Raw genomic sequence first — 26,702 nt, forward strand, 5'->3', positions numbered from 1 at the left:
TATTTAAAGCGAGGAGTGAGATGTAGAAATTTAACTCCTTGTTTAGAGTTATCTCTCTGATATTCCATTTCCTTTGACCTTACAACCTTCCTCTTTTTTTATTTGTACAAAGATATGCCAGGTTCCAAAAAACTGCAAGCATTGCTCATTCAATTGATAACACACTCCCCATTCGATAAAATGCGCCTTTTGACCTCCAAAATGGTTTGGACCAAAATCTAAAAGAATGTCACGATTAAAGGGAATATGTAATAAATATTCTGTTCAAGTTTCACCCATTTCCATTCAGTGGTGTAGGTGCAGTTACAGAGTAAAGGATAAGAGTTGGTACACCTCTATGTAACGAAATGGAAGGGGGCACCCCTATCATTATGTACATACACCTATGTAAAGTGGGGGTTATAAAGAAAGAATGGGTTGTAGGGTCAGATTTCTTTGACTGATAATATCATGACAAAAACTTTTTTTATTGCAGCCTGTCCAATCGGACATATCTATTGATATAAATATAAAATGAAAATAAGGTTCAATGGGAAACGAGAAAAAAAATTTTCAGTGAGCCAGTATACTCCCAGTCGCCTTCTCCAATAAGCAGTTTTGTTTCAGGCCTTTTGAGTTGACATTTTTCATCCCAGTGGAGTTGTCTCTTTGACATGTTTATTTACAATAGAATTCAATTTGAAACACATAGTCTTTTTTCTTATCGATGAAATGTTCCCTTCATCACCTGCGTATGGAGTATTCATATCACAACTCATACGTTATGCTAGAGCTTGCCGAAACTACGCTGAATTTTTGTATCGCGCTAGAACTCTAACAAATAGACTTCTGGAACAGGGTTATGCTGCTACAAGGTTGAAGTCATCACTACAGAAGTATTATAGTCGTCATCATGAACTCGTGGATCGTTATTGTGTATCCATCTGCACAATGAAAACTGATTTGTTCAACGTGTCATAGTTTTCCTTTCCTCATTTGTCTACCCCGGACTTGACTTTTGAGCAACTCGGCGGGTATTTCCAGAAAAGCAGAGGACGCTTCCCTACCGGTGCACCTGGTCCATGCTCCCAGTTTTTAGTGGAGTCTGAGTTGCTCATTTGCTTTTGTTCCTTTGTATGTATGACTTTAGTTACTTTATGTTCTATGTTGTGTATGTCTGTTTTCCATGTCTGGTCTTTTGTCCCTGGATTGAATTCTTTTGATTACCGCTATAACCATGGTTCCCTTGATTACTATTTAAGTTGTTGGGGTAATATTTAATCAATATTTTTGTTTCTGTCTATAAAAAAAGAACGCAACAAATGCACTAGCGTATAACTATTTAACTAAATACAAATTAGATAATCAAAAGGTCTTCAGCAAGTGTAACTATACCTTTAAGTAAGCTCTGAAAGCCCCCCCCCCCCCAAAAAAAAAACAAAAAAACAAACAAACAAAAAACAAAAACAAACAAAAAAAAACAAAAAAGAAAAAGAAAAACAAACAAACAAAACAAAACAAAACAAAACAAAAACAAAAACAAAAACAAAAACAAAACAGAAGCAATCAAATTAAAGGCAACAGAACGATGACATAACAAAAAAGTTAAATAACTACACAAAGGCACATTAGCAACCAACTTCTAACCGTCGATCTTCGCATGCCTGCGGTGGAATCAAACTAGTTTTACAAGGCCTTAACCGTCCAACCCTTAATTATTGAATGTATGTAAGGTCAAAATGAAATGAAACAATAACCACACCATTAAATTCACTCAATAATGGATCAAATTTTCTCCATACACCATATAGACAAAATGAGAAAACCACTTACAAGTAAAGATCGCTTGGAGTTACTGAACACTTGCTCTTAACACACCACAAAATGACAATAACATAAAAACTACCAGCATTTGAAATAATCGGTCACTTGAATTTCAGTAGACTGGATTTGTAGTTTTGACGTCAAGTGCTAAGGCACCAACCAAAAAAAGTTTCAAATTTGGAGAAAAAAAAAGTTTCTCATTGAAAAAATAATGATTCTATATATTCCCCAGTACTCAACAAGGCAGATTTCATATAAAAAAAAACATGTTGATTTTGGTTGCTGCTGAAATATGAATAAAAAAATGTGCTTGCGGCATCAAATCCCCACATTCAGGATAAAAATGGTCGGTTCCTTAACAGGCAAGAGTGATGTAGTGCATACTAAAAAAAATAACTTAGTGCCTTAGGGGTCGAATATCTCAATTAGTGGAAACAAGGTTAAAAGAATTGACAGTAATTTGAAAATCGTATCCTTTACGAATAAATCTAATATTAAGAACAGTTGATAGATTTTGATTGAAATAATGTGTTTGATAGAATATAGCCCCCAAAACAAACTGTCTGTATAGAATATTACCAAATCGAGTCACAAAGGGGTCACATGAAAAAAAAAACTATTCACGTTTGGGCGATATATTTCCATTCAACAAAGTACCATGATATAAAAGTAGATCACGCGGAAATGGTGAAAAATTATACAAAATAGACAAATTAAATAAAGATAATAAAAGTCACCATAAAACATGGAACAGTATCAACTACAAATGTATGTATAACTTATGTAAAAACGCTGGAACATCATTTTATCTTGAACTTGATAAAGCATAGTAATACTGAAATCCGGGAAAACATGGAATCGCATTACGATATCTCATATGTGAACCGGTCAAATTATGATGACGACCGCGCGTCAAACTACTGTAGTGATGATATAAACATAGGCTGAACGTATCCTTGATTCTACAGAGAAATTCCGTGTACAAGTCAGAGCCTCGACAATTGTGGATCCACTGTGAAATATATTCTCCTTAGAGGGTACGATTTTCAATTATTCTCCATTTTCACTAATAGTGATCGACTATTTCTAATGCTGGTAGTTTTGATGGTATTGTCATTCTCGAATGTTCTGAGCTAGCTTTCGGTAACTGCAAGGAATCTTTTAATTGGATATCTCATTTAAGTTGAGGTATTCCATGGGGAGAATTGGATGTATTATTCAGTGGATTTCATGGTGTGCTTATTTGTTGTTTCAAATAATTTTTTTACCTTATATTAAAGGGGACGGTTAAGACTTGCAAGAGTAATCAAGGGAACCAAAGCAATACGTACAAAGAACAAAGTTAATGAGGAACTCGGACTCTACTAAAAACTGGGAGTATGGACCAGGTGCACCGGTAGGGTAAGCGTCCTCTGCTTTTCTAGAAACACCGCCGAGCTGTTCATAAAAAGTCCGGGTAGACGAAAGAGGAAAAGAAAACTATAACACTTGAACAAATCGGTTCTCGTGGAGCAGATGGATACACCGGAACAATCAATGTTCATGATGACGACCATAAAATTCGGAGTGATGACTTCAACCTTGTAGCAACAAAAGCCCAACTGTAAGAAGTCCCGCGCGGTACAAAAAGTGTGCGTAGCTAATTCAAGCTTAGACATAACGTTTAAATTGTGATATTAAAACTCCATACGCAGGTACTGAAGGAATGTTACCACTGACGAAAGGAGACAATACGGAATGATAGGTCATTGTGTTTGTCAATAATTTACCCTTGCCATCGATCTCTTAGTGTAGGTCGACTCAAGATATGAGGCTGACTTCAGTGTTTGTAATATATATTATCTAAAGTTCTTTGGGGTAGATGCGATGCATCAAATCCCCGAAACTAGGATTGTTTTACGATAATACGTCTTCTATATAGCGGAAGATTAAAGGATCTGGCCAAACCATGTTCCTACAGCTACCAAGTCAGCCTTATAAGAGTGAAGGAATAGGTTAGCCAGTAATTAACTAGTTTAACACCATTGCAAACATGTGGCCATCCACAGTCAGCAGATGTTGGTCATTGTGTCTTTGTCGCTATTTTAGATTTCAGTTTTATTTTGAAGAGGTGTCATTGTCCTCTTACCTTGGATGTTATTACTTTTGTTGTAGGGGCATCACAGCTTTCTTGAAAGTTGTGTTTATTGAAGACCTTTTGGGAATCTCTGAGAGTATGAACTACTTTGTATTTAGGTTATGGGCTGGTACATTTGTTGTTTCACAGAATCCATTCTTTCTTTTTCTATCAGATCCAGGAAGGCTCCTGTAAGACTATGAACTTTTGCAGTGAACTAATTTTCTCTTTTGGTGGTGGACAGTAAAGCAGGAAAAATAGTACAAGCGAAATTTATTTTTAACAATATAAGACCATAATCTTTCTTATGAAACAGCAAAAATTAGTACCCAGGCCAAAATTATCGTCATTTGACAAATGCTGCAAAATAAACAACCATGAAAAATAAAAAGCACCACATAGAATCTTACTTCCATTCCTTTAGGAGATGAGAAAGGCAATTAATAAAACAAATTTGTTGGTTACAAATTTATTCAAGATATCCATCCAAATAGCAGAGCTATCACCATGAATATTTATTTAGCTAGCAATAAGCAATATTTAATTACCTAAGTGGTCAATGTATATCAATTTATACAAAAAAATGAAAAAAAAAAATCATTTTTTTTTTAAATATTGTTCCCTATGGTCCTTTGCATATCACTTCCAGGTCTATAACATCTTTATAAAAATACATTTAGGACTAAATCTGTCCCCAAACCTCTGATGGAATGCCTATATGAAAACTATGCAAGATTTATAGAGCTATAGGTTAAAGTCCTTAAATTAACAGAAATTCAATAAATCCAAAAAAAAATTACCATCACAATAACATAGGATATAAAAGAAAAGAAATAACCACTGAAGATGTTTACCTATTTCCAAATAACTTGATACATTACACAAATGTATGACATTGTTGATATTGTTAAAAATAGAATCACATAGATTTAACAAGGCCCCTAACACCACTTTGCCATATCTCTCTGAATTAACTTCAAAAAGGCTTAAATGGTCCAAGTAAAAATTTCTTTATATACAAATAAGTAGCAACTATTCAATATTAAGATAGCACTTATTGCAGACACGAAAAATGGTCTCCTACACAGGAAGGTTTTGACAATTCGATGGGATGGACACTGACATATTTTTTTCTACACTTCTTCAAATTTCATATTTTATACTAAATTATGAATTATGAACCTTAATATACATAAACAGTTGTACATCATACCATTAGCAACATTATGTGATAAAAATGTATGTATGCTTTGCACAGTATTAAACTGGCAATCAAGCTTTGTCTTATTCCAAACAAAAACAATTCACAGATCTCTTTCTATAAAAATACACCATTCAAAATAATCAACAAAACAAAGGTCCTAAGACCATACAAGAGAAAACAAAAAAAGACAGTTCACTGGCAAAGCTGTGAGAGCTATAACAGTTTAATAATAATTAGATAAACAACTAAATAAAGTATTATAGTTTATATTATGGTTAAGCCTCTGCGTTTTCCTTTGTTTCATCTTGATCATCATCATCATCAAGATCAGCAATACGGGAAGACAGTACTGTAGAACGAGCTCCAGCTCGTGAAGCACTCGGTCTGAAATGACAAAAAAAAAGAAGGTTGACAATCTTTGGATAATGAATGATGATCAGTTAAACATGCTTTATACATGCAGTGCACGTTCCACCTTAACCATACACAGGTGAATAATCTTCATTTCTTGCATGCATTATTTACACGAGTGTGAACTTATAGTACTAATAGCTGTTACGGATACGAAACACATTTTTAAATTTTATTATTTTTAACAAGATTAAGAGCATAAAAAGATTTTAAATTTATGTTCACAATCTAAAATCTGGAGAAAAAAAAAACAGAAACGATCACAATAAATAGCCACATGAAAGTGTTTTGTTCCTTATAAACATCAAAATCAGTACACATTAAAGATACAGGAAGTTGTGCATTAGAAGAAAGCTATTTCCCAACACAAATTAAATTTCATACTTATGATCAGTGAAAATAGGAAATTATCAAAAGGATTTATAAATAAAATAAAATTGGAAAACAAATATGAATTCCTTGCAAAATTTGGCACCTTTCCACGGAAGCATTCTACTAAACAATTTTGGCAATTTAAAAAAAAAAAAAAAAAAAGACATATAACTATGTGTGACATTATATCCTCAACAACTTAATATTCATTTTTATAAATAAGAGCCAACTAAACATTAAAATAATAGATTAAGTTAAAACATATTTGTGAAAGTTAAACATACAAGACAAGCAAATACACTTACACATAGCAGAACTATTAGTGAACACATTCAAACAGAATACAACATGAAATGGTTTGACTCCATTCAATATCAAATTTTTTTTTGTGAGTCAGTTATCACAAGTGCACATGATTAAACTAGCCAAATTTATCAGAGCTTAAGCTAGTGTTGTACCAATTACTAGTTTTTTTGCTATTTCTAATGCATTATTTTGTATTTAACTGCTACCAAAATGCACATGTACAGCTTTTAAAGATAAGGGCTACATCAAAAGATAGAAATTGGATTTAACAAATTCAAGTAAGGCTCACGATGCCAGAAAAAGCTCAAAGGCTTGATATCAGCTGAAGCTAGCATATGTCAAAAAATAGGAATCACACGATAAATAAAGGACTTAATGAAAGTATGACCATAATGAAACGAGAAAGTATTTATTCTATTGACTTTTAACATAAACTTCATGCCTACATGAATTTGACCACATGAATTCGTAAAGAAATGGGCAACTGGTTAAGGCAACATGCAAAAAGACAACTTACCACTTCATGTTAACACTAAGAATAATATCAAATTATCTCAAGACATTTGTCAACATTTATAAAGAGACCATGCAACTTATTTCAATGGTTCTCAGACACTACAGCATTGCTTCAGTGACTGTCCACTTTCCAATTTCAATACCGCTTACATAAATAAAGTTATTTAGTGGAAAATTCTATACTAACATAGTTCTGAGAATCAATGAACTAACTTGGCAAGGCCTTAATAAATACAATTATTGATTATTTTGATTGAACAAAACTTAGGTTACCGGTACATTAGTCACACATAGAAATATATCAAAATCCAGTCAGTTGGAACAAAAATGAAATATCATTTCTACAAAAAATGTTAACTAAATCCCTTTACTAGTTAGTTCAGGAGGTTTTCTTTCTTTTTATTAAGTCAATTATATTGTATCTATAAATTAGTAGAAGCTGGTGGAAATAATATTTCATTACACTCATTGTTTCCAGTTATTTACAGTAACATTTTAGACCACACAGGATACAATTAAACACTTATGTTAGAGTTTTTATTTACATATTTGTTGTGAGGTATCGCAAAGAGTGAGGAATGTAGCCATCAGATCTACAGAAATACAGAATTTAATATAAAGCAACCCTCTACTGTGGTTGAGACAAAAAGCATTTTTCAGATAAGATTTGTGAACTATGGTGTGTAGTTGAGTTTATGCACAAGGTGTAATGTTTTACACCTAATCAAGTACCCCAAGTACTACTGTAGCTTAATATATTTTTTCTTCCAGTATCATAAGCAGAGCTACAATGCAAGGCTGTTAAATTTTTGTTGAAGTTTTTAACAGAACAGAATAGGGTAACATCTGAATTGGTGTAAAAATTCAGACAATAAAGTATAGGTCAAATCAAAAGTTTAAAATATGACTTCTGACTGATGTGGCAGTTATCTTATTTCCCAAAATATAAATTAAACAAAAACAAAAAAAGAAAGAAAAAAATGTTTAAGGATAATGTAAGTTTGTGAATAAGTATACAATCTGGGACATACTTAACAACTTCAATTTACACCCATTTCACAGCTTGTTATCACTGACAAGCATTCTAAATAATGTTACAGCATGCAGCTATATGTTAGATGACCTTGCATGCAAACATGTCAGAGTGTCTGGTTGGTTGTGATTTCATGGATACTTGTAGCAAAGTTTTTAAAACTTCATGCAGGATATTCACTCACAACCCCATACTTTGCAAATTATACAAATACATGTACAAGTCAGGGGCGAATAATTTATTCTTACCTGCTTCTTTCACTAAGCAAAGAATCCAATATGGTTAATGAAAAAGTTCACTTTGACTAAATTTGATTTCTATAATAAATCACAGAGCAAATGAAGGTATGAATTCCTGGCCACTTTGTAATAGACAAAAGTTTTCACTAAGTTCTTTTAAGAAATATCATTGTTTTTCCTGAACATTTTAGGAACTACCATATTATGACAAAGTCATTTAACTTTATATTTGACCAATGAATGAAGAGTCTCACCTGTATTTCTTTAACTGACTGATTTCTCTTGCAGCAGATTCATTTTGTTCCATCTGTTCATCCAACTCTCTCTGAATCTTTCTCTTCTGTGCATTTAATCTGGTAATTTCCTCTTCAGCTTCATCCACTTGCCGTTTCAAGGCCTTTACTCTGTTCATCATTTTGTCAGCCTATTTTTGTACAAAATATTAGAACATATAGTACTTAACTATTCTTTGTTTAAATTGAATCTCTCTAATCTTTTTTAAGGAATCTTTCCATTTAAGGAAGAGTTAACATAAGCAATTTTGTGGGTTTTTATCCAATTTCAAGTCATAAACTGATAATGACAACCTCTATCAAGGACATTTTAACTTCCAAGAAGTAGAATGTAATACTATATAGATTTTCATACCTGTTCCTTGTTCTGGTCAGCATGTCTCCTCTCTTCCTCAGCTTGTACTGACATTTCCTTCAGTTTTCTCTCCAATCTCCTGTTAACCTTCTGCATACCACTTCTCTCTCTGTCAATACATTTCTTATAAGTTAGTCTTCTCTCAATTCAAAATAGTGTAACATTTATTTAAAAAAAAAAATCTTTTGACATAATTTAAACAAATTACATGAAAATCAATGGTTTTCAATGTACAATGAAGTGATAATGGGATTGGACATGATAATTAATCTGTTAAACTTGACAAAATATATTTCAATCTGTGCCTTTAATACAATGCCAACTGATAGTAAGAAATATACAAAATTTGTAAGAAATTAACTGATACCATGCAAACTTATAGTGATATATAAGAATATTGGTATAGGTATTCATACTTAGATTCAATGTCCAGCTGTTCCTCAAGACTACTAATCTTTCCTTCAAGGGATGCAATAGTAGCTTTGGTTCTGGTACGTAGTGTATTTTCTAATTCATTTAATTTTTCCTTTAATTCTTTGTTTTGTCTCTCAAGAGTTGTCCTTTGATTCTCTAGTTTCTGAGTGACTGACTTCTCTGAGTTCAAATCAGCTGTCAACTGGTCAAGCTGGAAACCCAAATGAGTTGTATTGTTAAATACTTAACTTATCTCATTTTCTAAATTGATCTAGAATTCACCAATTCATGTAACCAAGTATTCAATTAACAGTCTCAATATGACATTACTATTCTACAAACTAATTCTACTTTTTTTAATAATCCATTCATCAAGGTAAATTGATATGGGAATTGCTAATTATCCTTAATAATGTTAAAATCTAACCTAGAAATTAACTACAGAGGCCTCTACCTTTGACTAATGACATCAGTCAAAAGGGTTCTAGATTTGTCTATGTATCAACCAAATTTAGTATAACCTATTCAAAAGCATTAATTTTAACATGTTCAAAATGTTGCTAGGAGCCAAACCCTGTGGTGCCTTCAAATCATTACCATAGAAAAATTGTTGGGGGAGGGGAAAAATACAAACAATGTAGTACCTGTAATTGACTTCTTCTAGCCTTGTCAAGCAGACTTTCACTGTTGGTTTGTTCATCCTCTAATTCATCCTCAAGTGCAGCAATACGAGCCTCCAACTTTCTCTTTTCATCAAGGAATGCAGACCTAAGAAAAAAAAATATATTTTTCTAGTGAAGAATTGAAAATGAAAGGCAGAAAATGAATTATTAGTCTACTTATATGGATAGTTTTTAGAGTAAGTAAAATATCTGTTCATATCTATTTCTCATGAAAGTCGGATATATATTTACTCCTATTTAATCTTCATGCAATACATCTTACCTTCCAGCAGCATTGCTTCCCATCTCATCTTGGAGTTCATCTCTCTCAGCCTCAGCATTTCTCCTCTGCCTCTCTGAAGCTGCCAAATCTTCCTGAAGTTTCAGCAGATCAGCCTCATAATTCTTCAGTTTCCTTTCCATATCTTTCATAGCAGCTTGCATTTCATCACGAGATTGTCTGGCCTCCTCGAGTTCTCTCATATTGTCCTTCATCTGAGCCTGGCAACGTTTGAGCTGTTTGACAGCATCTTCCTTAACACGAACAGCCAACTCTGCCTGCTGTTGTAGATCTTTGATGTCGTTTTCAAGTTTCTTCCTGCTGTTGACAGCTGACGCTTTCTGTTTACGCTCATCTTCTAACTCAGCTTCCATTTCTCTCAACTGTAAAAATGGGTAAGGTTAACTGTCTACATAATTTATACTAAGTATATCCTTACTAACAAAGGCCATTTACATGACTTGTTCTTATTTTATATGAACCAGAGTGGAAAATTAGACATGGACACAAATTAGCTCCATCAGATAATAAATTCTATCATTTAGGATATAAGAAAGAAGGGAATGACTGAATTCTTTTTTTTCAATAAAAAAACATCCTAGCAGCACTTACCTGTCTGAGAAGAGATTTCTTCTGTTCCTCAACTGTTTCTTCTTTAGCCAATAGATCTCTGTCATGTTGAGCCTTCATGGCCTGCATGTTGACCTCAAGACGGAGCTTGGCATCTTCTGTTGTCTGCAAATCATCTTCTAATTCCTCTATCTTTTGCTTCTGTTCTTCCAGCATAGCGTCCAATGTTCTCTTAGCCTTCTCAAGGTCATGAACCTAAGAGTAAAACATAATTTTTGAAAAGAATATTACAAATAAAATTGAGGTGGGTGCTGAACAGTTATCACAATATCAAACTAACAGCTTGGCATACTAATTTTCTTCACAAAAATTCCTATATATTTTTTGTAATCGATATTGCAATATGCAAATAAATATAATACACAATACCTGACCAAAATTGTAAAAAAAGTGAGTCATAATAATTAAGTGTTTTAGATATGGAATTTGAATTATTACATTTTTGCCAACATCATCCTTTGAGGACATGAGATCATCTAATTCTCTCTGTTGGGACACTGTTAAACTCCTCTGTTTATCATATTGTTCTCTAAGATCATCCAACTCTCTAGCCATGTTTAGGATCCTAGTTTCTTTGTCTCTGCTATCTTTCTCTGCTTGGTCCCGATCTAATGCTAACCTTATTAAATAGATAAAGATTAATATTCCATGTTGCTAACAATTTTAAAATTCTAAAATCTCTGTAAACATTAAGTACCATAGAATCAGTCTTTCTTATTAGCATATCAAATAAAATGGATCAAAAATTGAAAGAGAGGCTATTGCTACAATTGCCCATCAACCCTGGAATCTTGGACGTACACAAAAGATAAGGACCACTTCCTCTTCCCTAATAAATCTTTATAAAACCTATGAAGGTTAGCCAATAGACTAATTTTAATCTGACAATCAACGTATAACATACTTCTCTGATACAGCTTTCTCCTCTGCCAACATCTGATCAAATTTCCTTTGTTTCCTTTCCATCTGTGTAAATGATGACCTTTGACTTTCAAGTTCAACATTAGCATCTTCAACCTGAAACACAACATATCACCTCCTACAGTACTGACATGGTAGTGGAATAAAAACTACACTTATAACATTTTCATAGTAAAATAATCGTGTAATCTGTTCTTATCAATCTAAATCTAATTTTAAAAAATACTCAATAATAATAAAATCTTTTTTTCACCACATTTTAATTACCATTAATCACGATGGGCTCAAAATTTTAAATCTTAACCAACCTCTTGCTGTAGTTTCTTCTTAGATTTTTCTAATCTGTCATTTACAGCTTTCATTTCATCTAACTTAGCATTCATTGCCTCCATCTCTCTATCTGTTTTCTTTTTATTTTCATCCAAAGCTTCCTGCACCTTTGTTTCATCTTCAGCTTTCTTCTTATATTCAGTTACCTATGAACAATCACTAAACTACAGAATTCTACTATATCAAGGCTTATTTCTAACTACATTCACAGTTAATGTAATTAACTATAGCATATTTCTTGTGTATATGCCTCCCCTGTATTTTTATCTAACAAACAGCTTTATAGATGAAAGTTATTAACTTTATTAATAGATGTATTCTTATAGAGTGGTTCAACATTTTCTGATATGAAAATGATTGTTTATCCACCTAATATTGATGCCTAAATTAAAACCTTTTTCATACCTATATATCTTGTGGTTATCTTAATATGAACCTTAACATCATAAACAATAATACAAACAGTTAATGTAAGTACCCAGTTTTGTTTTCTTCACAAACTAATTGAAAACTAGACCAATGGATGCCCTCACACTCCATTTTAACACAGTTACCACATAATGTTTGTTTATTAAAATTCATTTATGAGAAGATTCTTGTGTTTGAGGGACACATTTGATGCCTCTGCACGTATTTTCTGACATATAAGTCGATTTATACTTACAAGCTTTAATTCTTTAGAATGGCGACAATTTTATGATCAGAAAAAATGACTGTCCATGAAAATGTCAAATATTGATAGAAATAAAAAAACTGATAACATGCATATCTTCAATCCATGTATAATCATTCTGCGTAGTATCAATTCCCTGACCTAAATACTGTAGGAGGAGTTATCCGGAAAAGACAAGTACCCTATTCGCTCAAAATGGTGACAAAAAGTCCAACTATCCATGAAGATGTCAAATATTGAAAGAAATCAAAACCCTGATAATATGCACATCTTTATTCCATATATAATCATTTTGTAAAGTATAAACTTGTACCCCAAATACTGTAGGAGGAGTTCTGCGGAATATCTATATACACAGAGCATGACTGACGGACAGACAGGGGTAAAACAATATGCCCCCCAACTGAATATTTTGGTAGCATAACTAGTGGCCAACTTAGTGATACCTTAAACTGTAGATCTGAGATTTGTTTCTGTAATGCCATTTTTTGGTCCTCTTCCTCCTCCAATTGGTCTTTAAGAGCTCTGTTATCATCTTCAGCTTGACGTAGCCGAGACTGCACAGATAATTTACCTTTGGTCTCCTCTTGTAATTGTTCCTAAAATTAGAAATAATCCAATACATTAAAAAAAATAATAATAATAAGAACTTTAAACCACGAAAAAGTCCAGTAACCTTTTCTGCCATTAAGGAGGTCAAATTATTAACAATCAAATGTTTTGAAAGTCTTACTCATCATCATATGGTATCTTTACATTTACACAATATCTTCTGTTTACTTACATTTATTTCAGTCAGCTGAGCTTCTAATGATGAATTTTTGGCATTGGTCTGCAATAACTTAGCATCACTTTGTTCTAACTGACTGTTTATTTGATCCAACTCATTCTGTAAAAGAAGACAGTAATGACAGATACGAAAAAAAAATTAAATGTGGCCATGAAAAATCTACCAGTCAAACCAAAGTGCCTATAGACATTATCTCCCTTCGCTACAATCTCAATACAAAGACCTTACTCTTTTTATTTCATTTGATGATCAAACTTAATATTTAGTTAACAGAAATAAGCTAGCATGAATTGTAGATGAATGTACAAACAAAGAGGATTCTGTTTAAGTATGTTATTACGAACAGAATTAAACTGTAAGCTTGAGATAATGAATTCATGCTGTGGTTATTTTGAAAACAAAAATCATTATTCTTTGCCCTTTTTTACTTCTCAGCCTCTGTTAAAACCAAATAGCACAACAGAACATCATGTGCCTGGGAAAATAAGCTACTTATACCAAATTTTACCTGTAATTTAGTTGCTCTGTCAGAAGAATCACCCTTCATTCGTTCAACCTCCGTAAGTTTAACATTCAATTCCTGTACATTCTGTTCTAGCTGTCGTCGTTTCCTCTCAGATTCTTGTTTAGCCATCTGAACTGCTTTTAGATCATTAGCTAAATCAGAATTTTCATGTTCTAATGTCTGTTTCATTTTTTCTAACGAAGATTTGCTCTAAAAAAAAAAAGAATACAAAACTATTTAATACCCCATTTAAATATCATACAAGTATATATATATTTTTTTCATTTCAAATTAGAAGTGAAACCTAAGTAAAACTTCTGAAAACAAATTTCATTATGAGTTAAGAATATCATTGTATATTCTAAATAACCAATGACCTCAAATTCATTTAGCAAAAAAGATTAGTTTGACATTATCATTATTGAATGATGCTAACAATGTATTAAGCTTACCTTTTTCACATTTTCCAATTCCTCATTTAGTCCCTCTGCTTGTTGGTTATATTTAGATCTAAGTTCATATAAATTGCCTTCATACTTTTTCTGAGCATCATCTAAACTTTTCTTCAAGTCTCTGAGTTCATCCTCACGTTTATTTCTGAGTTCTTGAACTGCTGCTGTAGCATCAAGAGATTCTTCAAACTCTGTTTTTAATGCCTCCAGTTCCTAAAAACAAGACCAATACATGTCTGGACCTGCATCACTGTTATACATTTTGAGTTGCAGTTTACACACAGTGTAGGTACTGTTCAAAACATAAGTGACAAAAAATGGTTAAGTTCAACATGCTTAAAATGTAGGAAAAAATTATTCGAATTTCTCCATAATAAGAGGTGCACATCTTCAATATGTATTCAATACCTTTTTGGTTACAGATTCAGTAGGTTTAACAGACAGAGTGGAGTGGCTACTCAATTCAATAGCAATTTTGACCTTACAGAATTTAAAATTGGCAGACAGAGTTAGACAAATTTCAAGGCAATTTGCCAAAGCTGCAAAATTGTTTACTTTTAATATAAACATTTCTTTTCTGTCCTTATAACACACACAAAAAACTAAAAACAAAAAAAAAATAAAAAACCACTTTACTGGTCTGAACCTAACTTTGAATGCGAAGACAATTTTCCAAAAATGGTTGAAAATATGACTAGTTATTTTATTTTTTTTTTAAATAGCAGACAATGCATTACTACACAGATGATCTATTGATGTATTACTTTGAACCAGCACTTATTTACCTCACTAATATCCCGTTTCTGTTTCTCTGCTTTGTTTCTACTCTCCCTCTCAGCATCTAAATCTTCCTGCAGTTCCTGTATCTGGTTTTGTATTTCTCTTACTTGTTTCATAGTTGCTGCCTTTCCTACACTTTCTTCCTCAGCACTGAAAACATTCATCATTATTTACAAGTTTTTTCTGTCCTGACTTCACAACCTGACTTCCTGTGGTTAACATTAATTTCCTTTAGATGTAAATATTTACTTTTTGTATATTATTTTAAGAAGCTACTAACACTTCTACCATAATATGAGACATTTATGAATTTGACAATTATCAAGATAGCTAGGAAATTACACAATGTTAAATTTTAACAGCTTTACACAGCATGGACATGGTCTAAAGATCAATCAATGGTAAGATCACTATGGTAATATCTCAAAACAAATTTCATTGGTTTCCCTCAGGGCTATTCCTGAAAATTGGGGGGAGCAGAATCCAGTTGATTCATTAATGTGTTAGTGGGGGTAAATTGGAATTTTTCTTACAAGACAAGTGTTTTGCATTATAGTATTAATGTGTTGGTGGTACCCCTATAGATTATAAACGATCTGCCAACAGGACACACTTTTTTATGGAATAACCCAATTACATTTAAACTAATAAAAGCTCTGGAAGAATAATATGTGTGATTTTAAAATTTTCAACATAGGAATTTAGTACTTGTAATCAACTTACTTTTGTAGAGCATGTTGGACCTCCTCCTCTCTCTTGGACAACTGATATTGTAAATCCTCTAATTGCTGCCGTTTTTCATTTAATTGCTCTCTGAGATCATTCAATTCTGTCTCTAATCGTCTCTTGATTTTTTCTAATTCTTGTCTAGCCTGTAACATATACATATTACAATTTTTACTTCTTTCTTTCATAATGTGGCTTTTACTTCTTTTTCTGTACAAAACTGTCCTACACATTCTCCTAGCTAAAATTATGTTTTGGATGCTTGCCAGGAAATAAAACAAATGTATATACTTGTAGTAATTTAGTTATCATATCAAGTCTATGTATCATGTCAATTGAAATTCAATATCAACCTAACACAAAAGCGTTTTCAAGCTGATAACAAATAATTCCTTCAACTTTTCTTTTTTAAATTGTGTGCATGTTCAGCCAAAAACAAAATGTCTATTTCCAGTTAGTCAAGGCAAATCAAAGTGCTGTTAGTACTGTTTTTTTATTCTTGTGAAAATTGTAGCATGAAGAAAATTATAAAGACTACATGATGTAGAATACATTTGCAACCCATATTATTTATAACTGTATTTCCTAATACATATAAACTGAATGTCAAGCAATACAACTGATTCTGAAGTAAAAACTGTTATTGATAGTAAACAGTTTCCAACTTCACACACATTTACAAATTTTATTCTGTTTCACCTTTTCCCCAATATTAATTAATCATTAAATATTAATGACAGGATAGATATTTTGACTGATAATTGTATTAAAAAGAATATGCTTATCACATTCAATGCTTCTTGACACATTACTGCAAGAATAAAATTCCCTAAATGCAAATTTATTACTTAACATATTTCAAGGCCAAAAAGGAGTCCCTCAAATCTTCGGTTCATTGAAGACTAGATCTTTAATTTATTTGTAGAATAGAACATTATTGAGCTGGATAACTGCCAGAAACATATTTACAGGTTATAAATAATATATTTGATTATATAAAATGAACTTCATATGGACTTCATTTTTGTGTAGTATTCAGAAACAGTAAGGAAGTTTCAGACATTTTATCCTAAAGGATCAAAAACCTAAAAATGCAGGTTGGTAGGTCAATATATTCGTTTTGATTATCAATGATCAGCTTCACTTAGTTGAGATATTCCTTTATGGAATTATCACTACAGGACTGGCTGAATTGACTTTTCCTTAATGTAAACTTCTGTACACTCATGCTTCCTCCTGTAATGGGAGAAGCCAATTTGATTGTTTAGGGCTAGTAAAATGAAGGTTCGGATCGACACGGAGCAATCGGGATCCAGAATGGACCATTAACATTTTTTTTTCCAAATAAGAACAAGAAACAGATGTATACATATTTTTTTGCCTTAAAACCTTTTCACATATTTTACAATTTACTGAAAAGAATAAACTCAAAAGAACCCCAAAAATGAACGACAGAAAAGTAACATTGTACTGGTACACACCTGTTGTTCTTTCCTAAGTTTTTCTTCTAAATCTTTGATTATTTGTTCGTATTTATTTTTTAGTTTTGTCATTTGTTTTGATTTTTCTTCCTCTTCTACTAATTGTGTCTGCAGTTCACTAACACGTTCATCTAAGAAGCGTTTTTCTTTTGTCAATTTTTGATTAGAATCATCCTGAATGGCTAAATCTTCCTCTAATTTCTTGATTTTTGAATCAGCTGATACTTTCTCTAATTGTAATTTCTGTCTAGATTGTTCCTCTTCTTCTAACCTGAAATGTTAATTTTATTGTCAGGTTCAAATACCTATATTTTACAACTCATACAGGCCATTTTATTGAAATGCTAGTCCTGAATTTATCATGATTAATTTGAACAAAACAACATGAAGACACACTTTAAAATTAGAAAATTCACAATCTACAAGCTAAGTAGGAAAATCATACATCTATAGTAATGATAAATATTTTGAAATCATTCTTCATGGCTGCTTTACTTGGGCGATTTTCAACAGTCCTGTAGAGTAAAGTAGTCAATAATGTAACTTTGCATTTAGTAGTATTGATTTTATAAAGACAACAGATAACATTTTTAGAAACCAGTTTTGGTCATATAAATTTTTTGCAAATGTTGGAAAACAACTATGTTTATCAATACTGAAACATTATGATTATATTACGCACTGTTCCTCTAAATCATTAACAGTCTGTTGGAATTTTTTACGCTCATCTATTAACTGGTTACATTTATCTTCTTCTTCTTCTATTCGCAGTTCAAGGTCATGTAAAATGTCCTCCAACTCCTGTTTCTTAGCAGCCATTCTAGCCCTTGACTAATAAAGAAATCAATACATAATTTAGTGTATATATTAAAACAGTAACATTATTTGGAAAGACACATTATACTAAATGCAAGCTATTTATCACCATTTCATTTATAAACAAAATAAAACACTGACAAGTACAAACATTACATTGCAATTGAATTATTTAGAGAAAAATCTGAAATGATTACAGGAAAAAAAAAATAAAAAATTTTGTATCGTTTGTTGCCATATCTAAAATGTAGCCATATTAGGGTGCACCCTAAAACCAATTACCTGTTTTCTACTAAGGTGTTGCTCAATATAAAATTGGTAAAGATGACCCATCAGTATGCCACTATAAAAATCCTAATTGCAGGACAATTACAGTTAAATTTTCATTCCATGTAATTCTTGCCTAGTTGTTAACATACCTCCTCTGCCTCAGCACACATTTCTGTTTCAGCCTGCAGTTGTTCAGCCAGTATGGATTTCTCCTCAATGATCTGAGCATACTTTCTCTCCAGTTCCTGTACTTCATTCTTAGACTTATCAAAGGCTTCGGAAACCTTCCTCAATTCCTCCTCCTTTACTGTTAATTTCTCTTCCTGACCTGTCACAGGTAACAGTGGCTTAACCTGTAATTGTATCAAAATGGAAAAATATGATTTTTTTCCAAGCTCTACTTTGAATGAACAACAACAACAAAAAATGTTCTTGTCCGATTTTTGATTTTTCATATTCTTAAATTAATTTTTTTTTATTTTGTGTTAGTTGGTTATGTACAACTTTGTTCACATGTTTATAATGGTAAAGTAACTGTTAAGGTGGCTGTCTCGTGGATATTTTCCAGACATTCTTACTTCACTTCATACTTTATTCTTAGTTTTATTAAATTGTTTTTAATGAATAGATCTAAATAATTCAAAATACTACATGACTGACGATAAAAATAACAATAAATTAAATTTTCAAATAGCATAATCAACCTCTTCAGATGAGACAAACAATTACTGCTCTGTTCCCACTGTATTCCCAGGAGGCAACAGCATATCAAAGGCAATTATAAGATGGTTTCCAGGAATTTGAATAGTATAATACACAAATGAAATTAAGATATAAATTACCTTGGTAAAGAGTCTCCACCATGCCCAGTTTCTAAGTTTAAGATAAGCAGCACAGTTCCTCTGGATAACTCTTATTGCACTTAGTTGCTGTAATCGTTTCTGGTAATTTCTAAAAAAATAATAATAATAAAATAAAAAAAAAAAAAAATTAAAAAAAATTCATATTTTTTTTTTATAATACAATACTATGCTTGTACATTATGTACAAAGATGAAAGTTTCTGTATTCCGAAAAGTAAACCTTTATAAAAGATGACCAGTAAATACAAACAAATTTTACACAATGTGTTCCTCCAGTTAACTTCACTCTTGCATAAGACAAAGTTTATCACAATCTTGGAAGAAATTCCAGATCTTCAATAGATAGAGACTAACTGTAAATATTTCACTCTCTCTTGGAAAACTCTTGAATGTTTTAGTATTTATTGACATATTACAATACCAGTTATTCTGTCAGCAGTTTCACATTTTTAAAACCCTCAATACAGCTTAACTTCACTAAAAATGACCAATAATGGCAACTACCAATATTTTATGACTTACCTCCTAGCCAAAAGTCCTCTACACAGGGACTGGAATTGAATGATGACATCAGTAAGTTTGAGATCTCTTTCCTCCTCTAGATGAGCCAACACACCAGCTCTGAAGAAAATCTTACTTTGACCTATTCTGTACAGGTTAGGGTCTAATTCTAAGGCCTTAATCTGAAGATAACAAAAAAAACTTAAATCTATCATATCATATAAATATACATATTAAGTAGCATTCCAGCTAAGAATCATGTAAAATGTGATACATGGTTGGAAAGCCTACATATTTTTATTTTTGATATTTTGTTTAAAATGCTTCAGTAAACAGAAATTAACATTTGGTTTTTTGTATAACCGGTGCTCATACGAGATAAAAATTGTATAGAATGCACTGTAGAATTCAAAATTAAGGGAGATAATTCTGTAAATGACACTCAAATACAACAGAATCTATTGGATTTTTAATGTTGATTATCTCATAAGAGCAGGTAGATTTGAATGAATAATTACACATTTCATAATATAGACCCATAAAACAACTTAATTACAAAAATAAAAATATGTAGCCTTTTTTGGGGTGTATCACATTTTTCAGATTTTGCATGATTATTATGAAGACAGCTACCTAAAAATTGTGAGTGAAGATACAGTTCTGACAAAAATGGGTGCAGATGTGAAAGAATCATGAAAGTAAAAGTCAACTGTCAAAGACGGCATACTTAAGCTTTATTCTAATAAAATACTTAGCTTTCTACACTTCTGAAGTCATTTTTGTCATTTCTGATAATTCAATGTTTATTATATTTATATCAAATTACCATTTTTTCAACAGCTTTCTTTCCATCCATGAAACCTTTTGGAATGGTATTTGGACACAAGATTTCATATCTTTGACGGAATTCCTGGAATAGAATTCTGTTGGGGAAACCTTGTCTACAGATTCTGATACCTTCTAACACACCATTACATCTCAACTGTTCTAGTACTAATGGTGAATCAATCTTCCCAGCCTGTAAACATACAATAACATTGGTATCTTAGGGCTCTGGTAGAGAAATGTCATTTGAGTTCAACATATTGAAAAATTTTTAACAAACTGTAACTGCTTAAATTCAAAAATGGTCAGTCACAATTCCAATGAAAGGAACTTGAAACATTTGAATTTTCTTTTTGGAAAAAATTATATCATAAACCATGGATTTTGAGCCCATTAAGTTCAGATCAATAGGATTTTGCTTTTTGAAGAAATGATTAAACTACACACCTTTTTTTCATGATTTGGAATGATACATCTAACAAAGTTAGGGTTTGTGTTGCGTAGTGTAGCCATAAGTTTGGCCAGTTGTTCTTTGTAAAGCTGTCCTACAGTTCTGAACATTCCTTTCCTGGTCCTAGAACCGAACATTGTATCTCCACCAGCAGTGGCTCCCATACCAACAATTTCAGCTGTGAACATCGTAAACAATTAACACAGTGCACTCATATACCATAGTTTGTAATCATTTTATAACAGTCAAATAATCTAAAATAAATTACCATTTAGATATCTAAATAATGATTTCTATTATGAAAAAAAAAGACAGAATATTCAAATTTCAAGAAAAAATTTCAACAATTTACTTAACAGAACGTTTATCAACTAACCATCTTTCCAGATAGCTGCCACAAATGGATCAGATGAGTTTTGTAAAAGAGAAACAACATTCTCATTCAATGGGTCCATGTTCTTTGTCAGCCAGTTTGAGGCACAATAGTCCACCTAAAAAGATGATAAAAATTTAAAATGTCATCTGGTATTCCAAAAGAAAATTCAGAAGGTATAGGGCATTTACATACAATCCATTATTTTCCCTGATGAAAATTGCACTGCAACAGCTGATCCAAATTTACTTCCCAAAACTTAGGCAAATATTTTTGCAGATAAAAGCAATGCATTATCCCTACTTACATCTTCTAAGCTTAAGGAGGTACACCTGGGGTAAGGGACATAACTCTTCAAATCAGTGATATGTTTGCATCTTATTCAACTTCACCAAAGCCTATAAAGCTTTCCTTTGAAAATAGAATGAAATCTATCCAAGTTACTTTGATATACAGAAGAGATTGATGTAAAATGCTTTACAAACATTCCAATGATTTGTAAGAGTTATGTCCCTGATCCTAGGTCTACCTCCTCCATCACTTGCTTTCCTAGGCTTGTACATTATTTAGAAACTATATTAACTCAGAAATATTATCTATACATTACCATTCCAGCATAATGTATGAGGGAAAAGTCAGCATCAGCTCTGAAATCTGGTTTCTTGAATTTAGGATGAGTGGAATGTTGAGATTTTACTTTCTCAATGAAAGATTTATCTGTGGCTTTAGGGAACCAGCATTCTTCATCCAACAAGGCCAGTACACCCATAGGCTGAAATCAGAAATATAGAATTACATCAATTCTCCAAAACAATGCATTCATTTTGTAAAGAATTAAGTTCTTCACCATCCATTTAATTCAAAATTTCCTTTTATCTTATTCTTTCCTTTTTTCTACCATAAACTGAACATGTGAAAATGGGAAAGATCTTTAATTGAGTGTTCATTCATATCTAAAATGCTTAAAAAGTGCACATACACTAATAGACTACAACAAACTGCTCAAATTTAACTATCTTTCAAACATAAAATACAGCCCCTAACGTTCAAGCAAAGCTGCACTAACCATACCTTTTCTAGCAAGTCAATGGTTGGCTGAAGATCCAAACCAAAGTCAATGAACTTCCATTCAATTCCTTCTCTCTGGTACTCCTCTTGTTCCAATATAAACATTGTATGGTTAAATAACTGCTGTAGTTTCTCATTTGTGTAGTTAATACACAACTGCTCAAAGGAATTCATCTGAAAAGAAAAATACATTGTCATTTGGTGTCACTTCATGTACTGTCCTATGTACAAGTTACAAAATAAATTGATAAGTAAAATTCTTACCCCTTTAAAGCATACCATCATTTCGAAGTGAACAAATGAAGTAAAGTCTGATCACTTTTAAACCAAATTTCATATGAAATGAAATTTCTCAAGATTAGTAGACTTAATTGATGATCATATTAACACCATATCTATCATATTAACACCATATCTATCTTCTGACATCATGAACCAGAACATGCAAAGTGTCTGGTACATGTAGTACTGACATTCCAATGTGTTCCAATCGGGGAAAAAGGGGTGAGTTACTGGTTGACACTAGCACAGTTATAACATTACATGCATGGCCATGCACTTCATGTACTAAGAAAAAAATCTTGAAGAATTTTATTGTATCAAATGAAATATCAATTTTACAAGAAAATTTTCATTGCTAATTTGGAGATTAAATAATATGAACCAAAAATAACTATCTGATTTTACAGGATGAATAAAATATATGAACTAAACTAAAAATGAATAGTTAAAATGAGACATTGTAGTCAGCTATGATAACATTAGTTCTACAGTGTTAGGTTTTTTGTGTCAATTTAACATCTACATATACACTTATTGTTATTTAATTTAAATAATTCTAAAGCTCAGAAAAGTATTCTGCAAATTAATTAATACATTGATAAAAACAGAATGAAACAAATACATGAGAAAGACAAGAACTACATTTCAAACCAACACATATAACCAGCATAAAATCTGATAAACATTAGAAGTTTCTCTTAAGGAATGTAAACTTTCTGTCTATAAATCAAACCTCTGAATTGTTTTTTCACTAATTAATGGATACCATGATCATTTAATAAAATCATATTTTTGTGAAAGCTGAGATTCTTAAGTGCATCAATAAATAGTTACATTGCATATAACAGCAAATGCACAGAAGTGAATCTTTAGTTAACTTTTTCTTGGGTTTTGATAATACATGTACAACAATAGCATATAGTGTCTCTCTCTTTTTATTTACAGTAAACAGATGTATGTCACATAAGGACATACAGATCAATTAAAACACACAGAACTACATTATTGTTCTACAATTGGGTGGAAATGTCCAAGTGATGATCACCCTACCGTCCCAGCAATATTCATATATTGTGCAATCCAAGTAAGACGTGAGCATGATCACTTAAGTGTTTTTGTAGGAAACAAGTGTCTTTGGTCTCCCATATAATTCTTTCTCAAGATTAAACTCATGAGACAAATTGTCAATTTATTAGAAAAGTCCTACTTGTTGAAATAAAACAACTTATTACAGATCAATCTTGATGTATCAAACACACTATGGACATTATCAACACTCATGCTCATAATAAAACAAATCATAACAGAATTACCGGAGCATTGGTTACCTTTCCATCGGCCCTCTGTTGATAAATAGACAATACTGTATCAAATCTATTGTCAGTTTCAACATTGGTCAACAGATGACTACATGATTACCTATACATCTCACATACTTGCAATAATCATAAGCTGTGTGCTTGCTTCAGGAATTCTTTTTAAACAGAATTTTTCCTTGATAATTTTATCTAAACACTCAGCACAAGACACAAACATAGTCTAACCATGAAAAAAGCACACATCCACAATTACCCTAGTAATTCAACAATGAGGAATTCATCAGAGTTTATGTACATTTTTTTTAAAATAGTAGATTGCTTAATTCAACTTTGACACAAATATCATGAAAATTTTAAGATATAATTATCAACAAAACAGTTTTCTTCTTACATTTAGAACTTGGTAGCAGACAAATTTCACTGATGAATTATTAATGCTGAAATCCATTTTAGAGGTATACAACATAAATTGGAATAATATGTACCTAGGCAAAATCCATTTACAATACAGTTCATGTGGGTTTGTTATTTTCACTTTGTCTGTAGCAGATTATTCAAACTATAAGGCTTTCTGATCTTGAACAAGATCAAAAACATTGTAACTAATCCATCATGTAAACACTAAGGCCATGAAAAATTAATTCTCTGGTTCTCAGACCACCGATTTATAAAAAATGACTAGAAAAATTGGGAAATTAGTTTTTCAGTTTATCCCAATGTCAGAAGCCATATTGTCAGACTACAGTTCAACAGTTTGATCAGGGTCACTAGGCTTTTGAACTTCATTTAGGTGCCAAATACAGCTGGGCAGCATTTTTTTTTCTCTGAGAAAGCATAACACTTACACAAATGGCCAATTTCAGAAGGGGGTGGCAGCATCTAAGGACTAGAGAACTTCTTTAATATGGCCTAATGGGCGTATAACCAAGACTATTTGCTATTAACAATTTTGTTCTAGTGCTCTCCTCTACCACAGGAAGTGAAAATGGCAAAATTCACACAAACCAAATGTGATGAAGAATATTCTAATACATTTGAATATACTGGTATATCAATAACACTGTGCTACTTTTCCTTTGATGTAAATAATAACTTGACAAGGAGTGCAAAACAATTTGTTCTCCATCATATCTGACTAAATGAATATTATTTTCCAAAAGACTAGAAGCATTGAATGTACAAGAAGTTCCAGTACACTTAATTTACAACTATGAATTTCACTTAGAATTTTTGTATCAGTTCTAAAAACTTTGTCAGAATGGTATTAATTGAAAAGAAATAGGAAAAAAGAAAAAAAAAATTTTCTGAAGAAATATGTTAATGTAACGGTTTTAGTTTCAGTTTCCGGTGAAGCATTTTCTGTATATCCAAAACAAATGATCCAATTTTTCATTTTTTCTATTTATACATTCAAATGACCAAAAAAGTCATAATACATCAGACTTATTTAACAAAATATGGTAAATCATGCTGCCACAGTTAGTAAGAAAGTATCATCTTCCCCTTGTCATTTATATCAATGAATACAAATCTACTTCCAGTTATTGTATATAAATTACAAAGCTATCATTTAACTAATGTACCATATTTCATCCAACACAAATATGTATCAACTACTCAGTGAATATCATATTTCATATACTAGTACAAATTCTTATTCAGAGGAATGCACTTTTCTCACCTTAAAGATTTCAAAACCAGCAATATCGAGGATACCGATAAAGGAAGCACCTTGTCTCTTGGTCCTGTCCAAAGACCTATTGATTCTGGTCACCAGCCACCTAAACATTCTCTCATAACAAGCTTTGGCTATAGCTTCTACAGCAAATTCAACCTAAAAAAAAGTAATCACAAATCAAGAAAATTAAAAGCTACAAAATTTATTGTTCTAAGTCCAGTACCTCAAACAAAATAAGTTAACCATCTATCAAATGCAATGTTGTATTATTTTCTTCAGTACTTTTTATTTATCAGTCTGACAGAGCATCAATATTTTATATTTATATTTTTACAAAATAGATTTATGAATCATTCAGATGAACTTTTTGCATTTATACCTGCTCTTTGGTCTGGGCCTTGGTAACGAAATCTCTTCCGACTTTGATTCTGGGCCTGAGGAATGCCTGGGTCATATTAGTAACAGATAGACCAAGTAGATGGCAAGATTTCTGGGCAACTGGAAATAAAAGAACATATTACTTAACAGGCAAATTGTTAAAATAATTCATTACGTTTTCTATAGTACCAAAACAAAGCCCCATTCCACACACACACACACAAAAAACCCCAAATACAACCCTGTTAAGTTCTTAAGGCTACAGGCAACATATCAAGTGACTACGATAAGTTGCTGAGAAAATTGTAAGGAAAAAAGTGCAGACAAACAAAGCAGGGGGTATATCTGAGGAGGAAGTAAGATCAAATAATAGTGTGATGTAATTCACACTAAAGATTATCTTTTATTGTTCAAGGATTTCATGGTAAGAATAGAAAACCTTTGGCAAAACCAGACAAAAAGCATCTGAAACAGTGGGACATCTTTTATCAATACCTGAAATGTTGAAATTATCCATACTTTCTGTTCATAACAATGTTCTTGAAAAATACACACGAGGAATACCTTTTGATGTCAAGAAATTTCAA

General features: G+C 32.0%; 1 protein-coding gene across 15 annotated transcripts in view; it reads right to left on the reverse strand.

The window, feature by feature from the left end:
• Positions 1-4,372: 4,372 nt before the first annotated feature.
• Positions 4,373-26,702, reverse strand: part of LOC148619140 (uncharacterized) — a 42,570-nt gene continuing 20,240 nt past the window's right edge. For 5 of the 15 annotated variants that reach the window (XM_088578721.1, XM_088578717.1, XM_088578714.1 and 2 more), the window contains 30 exons: positions 26,117-26,235; positions 25,741-25,893; positions 24,054-24,083; positions 22,462-22,632; positions 21,998-22,162; positions 21,394-21,508; positions 21,014-21,195; positions 20,568-20,759; positions 19,763-19,923; positions 19,221-19,329; positions 18,528-18,731; positions 17,975-18,123; positions 17,293-17,563; positions 15,809-15,957; positions 15,091-15,235; positions 14,306-14,518; positions 13,857-14,063; positions 13,343-13,447; positions 13,005-13,157; positions 11,864-12,031; positions 11,539-11,651; positions 11,073-11,253; positions 10,617-10,829; positions 10,008-10,387; positions 9,707-9,830; positions 9,065-9,273; positions 8,649-8,757; positions 8,255-8,424; positions 7,274-7,321; positions 4,373-5,507 (listed from right to left, as the gene is read on the reverse strand). In XM_088578721.1, coding sequence (XP_088434847.1) covers positions 5,399-5,507; positions 7,274-7,321; positions 8,255-8,424; positions 8,649-8,757; positions 9,065-9,273; positions 9,707-9,830; positions 10,008-10,387; positions 10,617-10,829; positions 11,073-11,253; positions 11,539-11,651; positions 11,864-12,031; positions 13,005-13,157; positions 13,343-13,447; positions 13,857-14,063; positions 14,306-14,518; positions 15,091-15,235; positions 15,809-15,957; positions 17,293-17,563; positions 17,975-18,123; positions 18,528-18,731; positions 19,221-19,329; positions 19,763-19,923; positions 20,568-20,759; positions 21,014-21,195; positions 21,394-21,508; positions 21,998-22,162; positions 22,462-22,632; positions 24,054-24,083; positions 25,741-25,893; positions 26,117-26,235 — 4,817 coding nt within the window. In that variant the 3' untranslated portion in view covers positions 4,373-5,398. Of the gene's footprint in view, positions 5,508-6,729; positions 6,745-7,273; positions 7,322-8,009; positions 8,022-8,254; positions 8,425-8,648; positions 8,758-9,064; positions 9,274-9,706; positions 9,831-10,007; positions 10,388-10,616; positions 10,830-11,072; positions 11,254-11,538; positions 11,652-11,863; positions 12,032-13,004; positions 13,158-13,342; positions 13,448-13,856; positions 14,064-14,305; positions 14,519-15,090; positions 15,236-15,808; positions 15,958-17,292; positions 17,564-17,974; positions 18,124-18,527; positions 18,732-19,220; positions 19,330-19,762; positions 19,924-20,567; positions 20,760-21,013; positions 21,196-21,393; positions 21,509-21,997; positions 22,163-22,461; positions 22,633-24,053; positions 24,084-25,740; positions 25,894-26,116; positions 26,236-26,702 lie in introns of all 15 variants that reach the window. The other 10 variants (XM_088578725.1, XM_088578719.1, XM_088578723.1 and 7 more) reach the window with 7 other exon arrangements.

This window comes from Perna viridis, chromosome 4 (genome assembly GCF_037379345.1).
Source record: "Perna viridis isolate PV_CMFRI_1.1 ecotype Kerala chromosome 4, ASM3737934v1, whole genome shotgun sequence".
NCBI classification, from domain to species: Eukaryota; Metazoa; Mollusca; class Bivalvia; order Mytilida; family Mytilidae; genus Perna; species Perna viridis.